The sequence below is a fragment of the Hyla sarda genome, chromosome 8 (genome assembly GCF_029499605.1).
Source record: "Hyla sarda isolate aHylSar1 chromosome 8, aHylSar1.hap1, whole genome shotgun sequence".
In the NCBI taxonomy this organism is placed as follows: domain Eukaryota; kingdom Metazoa; phylum Chordata; class Amphibia; order Anura; family Hylidae; genus Hyla; species Hyla sarda.
The window spans coordinates 33,123,879-33,129,878 of NC_079196.1; the positions used below are offsets into that span (position 1 = coordinate 33,123,879).

General features: G+C 42.0%; 1 protein-coding gene across 6 annotated transcripts in view; it reads left to right on the plus strand.

Moving 5' to 3' along the window:
* The window catches only part of LOC130284255 (protein mono-ADP-ribosyltransferase PARP15-like), a 52,264-nt gene extending 48,301 nt beyond the window's left edge, over window positions 1–3,963 (plus strand). For all 6 annotated transcript variants that reach the window (XM_056534429.1, XM_056534430.1, XM_056534435.1 and 3 more), the window contains 3 exons: window positions 148–293; window positions 1,633–1,807; window positions 2,829–3,963. In XM_056534429.1, coding sequence (XP_056390404.1) covers window positions 148–293; window positions 1,633–1,807; window positions 2,829–3,127 — 620 coding nt within the window. In that variant the 3' untranslated portion in view covers window positions 3,128–3,963. The remainder of the gene's footprint in view (window positions 1–147; window positions 294–1,632; window positions 1,808–2,828) is intronic.
* The last annotated feature ends 2,037 nt before the right edge of the window (window positions 3,964–6,000 follow it).

Sequence of the window (6,000 nt, forward strand, 5' to 3'; positions counted from 1 at the left end):
TTAAGATTTTTTAATAGAAATAATTTACAAATCTGTTTAACTTTCTGGAGCCAGTTGAAATATAAAAAAAAAAGTTTTTTCCTGGAATACCCCTTTAAATCTAGAACTCTACACAAATCTAATCCCAGTTTTTTCTTTTTGCTACAGCAATATTTACCTATCCAGTGACATGGACTGATATTGGGAGAAGTGAATTTCAGGAAATTGTACTTACAAAAACTTCCCAAGAATACAAAGACGTGAAAGATAAATTCTTTAAAACGACATCAGCGAGTACATATAAAGTTACAGAGGTTCATATGCTTGTTTATTGTTCTATTATGTACTTAATATTATACGTATGTACAATGGTCCTAGGCCCGGTCCCACCCGCAGTCTTTTTTCATGTCACATTGCAACTGACTGAGACGAGACACCACTGAGATCATGGATTAGCTGAGCAGCAATGAGACACACTGGACCTGATTTACTATTGTAAACCTGACATGTTTTGTCAGTTGTTCACCAGATTTTGGCGCATTGTGCCAGAATGTGCGCAAAAATTTGTGCCAGAATTGAAAAAAAACTCGACGAACTCTCCATTTTACTGAGGAAACCCAGAAAAGGGCGTGGTCTTCGCGGAAAGTGGGCATGGTCATTGGAAAGGGGCGTGTCCCCGACATTTTCACACAAAAAAACAACATATTTACTAAGGTTTCCACAGAAAATGTGGTGGATTTGAGCTGTGGAAAACCCCACAGATCAGAGCATGTGTAAAAAAAAAAAAAAAAAGCAAAATGTAGGAAAACCTTAGTAAATACCGTGGAAAAAAATTGTAGGGAATTAAAACCCACAAAGAAAACTCCACTCCTGACCTCCAGAACTAGGAAGAGGAGAGCGCCATATACAGGAGGCAGTGGGGGTGGGGGGGTGGCCACGTGTGCAGGACGTATCTACAGTTTTTTTGTTGTTTTTTTTTTTTAAGGCTGCATTCACATCACGATTTCTCCAATTTCTCCATCCGACCTGAGTACACGATTTTTAAAACTTAAAATCGTATTAAATCGTATATAAAGTCGGATCCATTGACCTCCATTAAAAAATCGGATCCATTACACACATCCGATTTGATCCGCATCCGATTTCACACGATTTTTGTTTGGGTCTGAAATCGGGGTTGACCACGATTTCAGACCTGAACAAAAATCGTGTGAAATCGGATGCGGATCAAATCAGATGTGTGTAATGGATCCGATTTTTTAATGGAGGTCAATGGATCCGACTTTATATATGATTTCATACGATTTTAAGTTATAAAAATCGTGTACTCAGGTCGGATGGAGAAATCGTGATGTGAGCAGCCCAGACATGTTTCTGGAAAATGCCTTTTCATCTGATAACTTTTTAAACTCAGAATTCCCCAATGGGGTTTATGAAAATGAGTTTTTATAAACTAGGCAAGCCCTTTAAATCCTTAATTCCACTCTGTGAGCATAACATCGGGAAGAGGGGGAGTAAAACTTCAGCCAAGGCAGAATATATTACATCTTATAACATCTTATAATTAGGAGGATAAATATTTTCACTAGTGCTACGAAGTGTAAAAAATGATCTGATGAAAGATACAAAACAAAGGATTGTTTTACCTTTTAGATCAAACGTATACAAAATGTAACAATGTGGCAGAGTTTCACCATTAACAAGCAAGCTGTGAACAGAAAAAACCCCGGCCAGAAAAATGTAAGGCACCTGTACCACGGCACACACACTGATGCCATTGTCAACATCAACCGTGATGGGTTCAATAGAGTCTACTGTGGTAAAAATGGTAAGTTTCCATACTGTTGGTGAATGGCAAACAGACAACACTCTGCCCTGGCTCAGCACTAAAGGGGTTAACAAGCAATGTTAAACATCGCTAGTTAACTCATTGTAGCCAATCCAGTGGCGGTGGGTACAAGGGTAATACTGTGGGTTAGTGCTAGCTGTTTTAGGGGCTACTGCTAAACCCTGTCTCATTAACAGATGTCGTCTATAAAACTTATCAGGAAAAGTTAAAGGACCTTAACATGTATAGCTTGAAGAAAGACGGGACAGAGCTATACAACACTATAAAGGAGGAGAGGATATTTAAAAGAAGAACAACTACCACAAGAGGACATAGTTTTAAATTAGAGGGGCAAAGTTTTATATAGTAATATCATGGTCTGCCTACACTGCATACACTCATCTATATAGAGCTGTATACTGCACCCCCCTAAGGAGTTAACTAGCATCACTATTTACTAGAGATCACAACTCAGCGCTTTCTTTGCTGGGCCGGCACAGAGCGCTCAACAGAGCGCTTAACTGTCTAGAGACCATTAGCGTTGAGCGCGAATATTCGCAATTACGAATATTGTAATTTTTTTCCCCACAGAACACATCACAGTGATCTCATCCCTTTTTGCTCCCAGCTTGTGGTCTAAAGAAGGTTCCTATACTATTTACTGCATTAGACTGGAGATCAAATTTTCGCAAATATAAGAATATGAGAATACGCGAATATTCGCGAATATCCTCATATTCCCGAATATCCTCATATTCCCGAACATCGTCACTAAAGAATATTATATTAGTAGATAGATAGATGGATAGATAGATAAATAATATAGATAGAAAGGTAGATAGTTATCCGCATTCGCATATGCGCATGCAAAAATAACCGTGAATATATCGAATATGCGAATTTTGCAAATATAGGAGAAATATTCATCCATATATTCGCAAAATATCGCAAATTGGAATATGGCATATGCCGCTCATCACTAGAGATCATATTACTAAACTAACTGCATTCATTTAAACAGCTACAGCATATGGAAATGGAACGTACTTCGCTGTCGAGTCATCATACTCTTGTATTGACGCATATTCCCGTCCTGATCCTAATGGAAATAAATACATCTACCAAGCTGCAGTGCTAACCGGACGATATTGTGCGGGACGGTCCTCCTACAAGGAAGCTCCATGTATCGATGGTGACCACAGTAAAGGCCGCTATGATTCAGTAGTGGATAATGTTGACACACCCAAAATGTTTGTTGTTTTTCACGACGACGTTGCCTACCCTGAATATCTGATCACTTTAAAGAAAAGATCAGAATAGGTTATTGAGAATACTATATTCTGGAGAATTTTTTTCTTAAAGGGGAATGCCAGGAATTGTTTTTTATTTGACTATGCTACAGGGGCTGTAAAGTTAGTGTAGTTCATATTATAGTGTCTGTACCTGTGTGTGACGGTTTTCTCACAATTCTTCTGCAATTTTCACCCCAATATTTATTTTACCAGCATACAAAATGTACAAAATGACTGTTGTCTCAGATATTTCCCATGTTGCAGTGCGGCCGAGACCTGACTCACTAGTCAGCTGATGACGGGAGTCTGTCTGCTTCAATGGGTGGAGGGATCGCTTGGTGGGAGAGAGATCAATCTGTAACTAATGCAACAGCTGTAGGCACCCTGATTGAAAACAACAGGTCTTTTGAATGTTTGAATGGATGCAGCTAATTTATGTTTCAATGGGTGGGGTGGCTGATGTGTGGGAGGAAGGAAAATGGAATTGTGGGATTTGTAGGCAAAGAAGGAAACTCAAACAGGAAATACCAGTTCACAAAAAGCTAGCCACAGTGTTATGGTAATCTCACAACATAGCCATTTAGCCCCAAGACAAGCGCAGGGCACCCGACCAATCAGGGCACCTGCTGCGGGTGTCACTTCCACAACCCGCTCCGCCCCTCTTCCGGAGGACGTGAGCGGGTGAGGGAAGTGGTCCCCGGCAGCTGGGGACCCCGATCTCCGGCGTCCCTGTTGGGATCGGGGCCCCAGGAGCGGCGGCGGCGAGGGACTGACCTGAAGCAGCGGCTTGCAGCAGTAGGAGGTGAGTGAGAGCCTCCTGCTGTTGCTTAGCAACGGCTCCCAGCATGCAAAAAGGGCATGCTGGGAGCTGTAGTTATGCAACAGCAGGAGGCAGACCACCACAACTCCCAGCATTCCCTTATGGGCATGCTGGGACTTATAGTTTTGCAACAGCTGGAGGCACATTTTTTCTATGGAAAAGTGTACCTTCAGCTGTTGTATAACTACAACTCCCAGCTTGCACAAACAGCCAAAGTGCATGCTGGGAGTTGTAGTGGTGCATCTGCTGGTTGCATAACTACAACTCCCAGCATGACCATTGGCTGTCGGTGACTGCTGAGAGTTGTAGTTTTGCAACAGCTGAAGGCACACTGGTTGTGAAACTCAGAGTTTTATTTGACCTAACTCAGTGTTTCTTTAATACCTCAACTCAGCCCAAAAGGACTGAGCAAAAAGTCCACTTTTTATCCCTCACTTGATTAAAACTTGAAATCTGAAAAGAGCAAAAGAAGGAAAGACCGACGGAAAGGCGCCTAGTGTGATACCGTTGATGACAGGTGGAAGGGGTTAATCGAAGAGTAGATGATGGGTGCTCACCTTGAGCGAGCAACAAACTCGCATGTAGACCCACAGTGGGGTTAGTAGTATGGATAATAGTCCACCGGATACAGCTGCTAAGCCCAGGGTACAGGACAGGACTAGCCAGTCCTGGATAGATATGCAGTGGTAAGGAAGAAAAAGACCCTTTTCAAAGGGCGCTGCTGTTGTCCTGGTGAGATGAAGATGAAAAGTCCGAGGCAGAAGTATTTTGCAAGATATAGCTTCTTTATTGGTGTAGAATCATAGCAAGCAGGGATACAGGCTAGATAACGCGTTTCGGGGGACAGCGCCCCCTTCTTCAGATCAGTGATTCTGTGTTCACTGATCTGAAGAAGGGGGCGCTGTCCCCCGAAACGCGTTATCTAGCCTGTATCCCTGCTTGCTATGATTCTACACCAATAAAGAAGCTATATCTTGCAAAATACTTCTGCCTCGGACTTTTCATCTTCATCTCACCAGGACAACAGCAGCGCCCTTTGAAAAGGGTCTTTTTCTTCCTTACCACTTGATTAAAACTTAACTTTTAATTAAACAATAAAGTGGGTATACAGAGCTATAAGTGATTTTAAAAAATCCAGCATGTTAGCACCACATGTATTAGTGTACTTGTTGTCCCTAGGGACCAACTGAATATAGAAATCTACTCAGCGCATCTGCAGAATGCGCTGATTAAGGGTGCTTTTGCTGATATTTAAAATGCTACCACACTGTCCCTCCTAACATGTTTCGCCACCAAAGTGACGTCTTCAGAGGTTAGGGAACAATGGCTATAAGAACGCCGCGTAGAGGGTTTATATAACCTCCCTTACCAAGGTCACAGCCCCTTCCTGTGTTTAACCCTCCAATAGGGAACTATCAATAAGATTGGCAGTTCACCTACCCAATTGCCAGGATTATTAGATTAGCCAATCACAATAATGACACCTGGGCAGGTACTTACCTCCCAAGGTATACGTTAAATTACCTGTCTATCTTCCCCAACTGTAATCTGATAGGTCAATTCATTGCCACTCACGGAGCTCCGTCAGTTCCGGTTCCTCCTGCGCTGAATCACGGCAGGTCCCTAATGCGCCTGTGTAAAAACCACGCTTGCGCTCTGAATTGTAAACAAAAAACATCACTACGTAAGCTAGCGCATGCGCCCGTCCACCAATCAATCGCGCATGCGAAAAAACTTAGAAAGTAGAACGTAGTGGCCGGAATGAAAACGCGCATGCGGGAAAACTTAGAACTGAAAGAGTAGTGACTGCAGATTTAACATGCATGGGGGAAGACTAAGTTTAAGGGGTACTCACTAATAATGGCTTAAATCCAACCTACAAAAGTTCTGTTAATCATTGTATCGGAACCAATATAATTATTCCTTTTTACAATTCTGGATCCATTACTAGGTAAGTACATCCCAATAGAGAAAGGGGGGGGAAGGCAGGCAACTGTCAATCATATAGGATTTACTTATAAAATATTGTGTACAAAGAATTAGGATTAAGATTAACGAGGCTCCATATACAATACTAGATA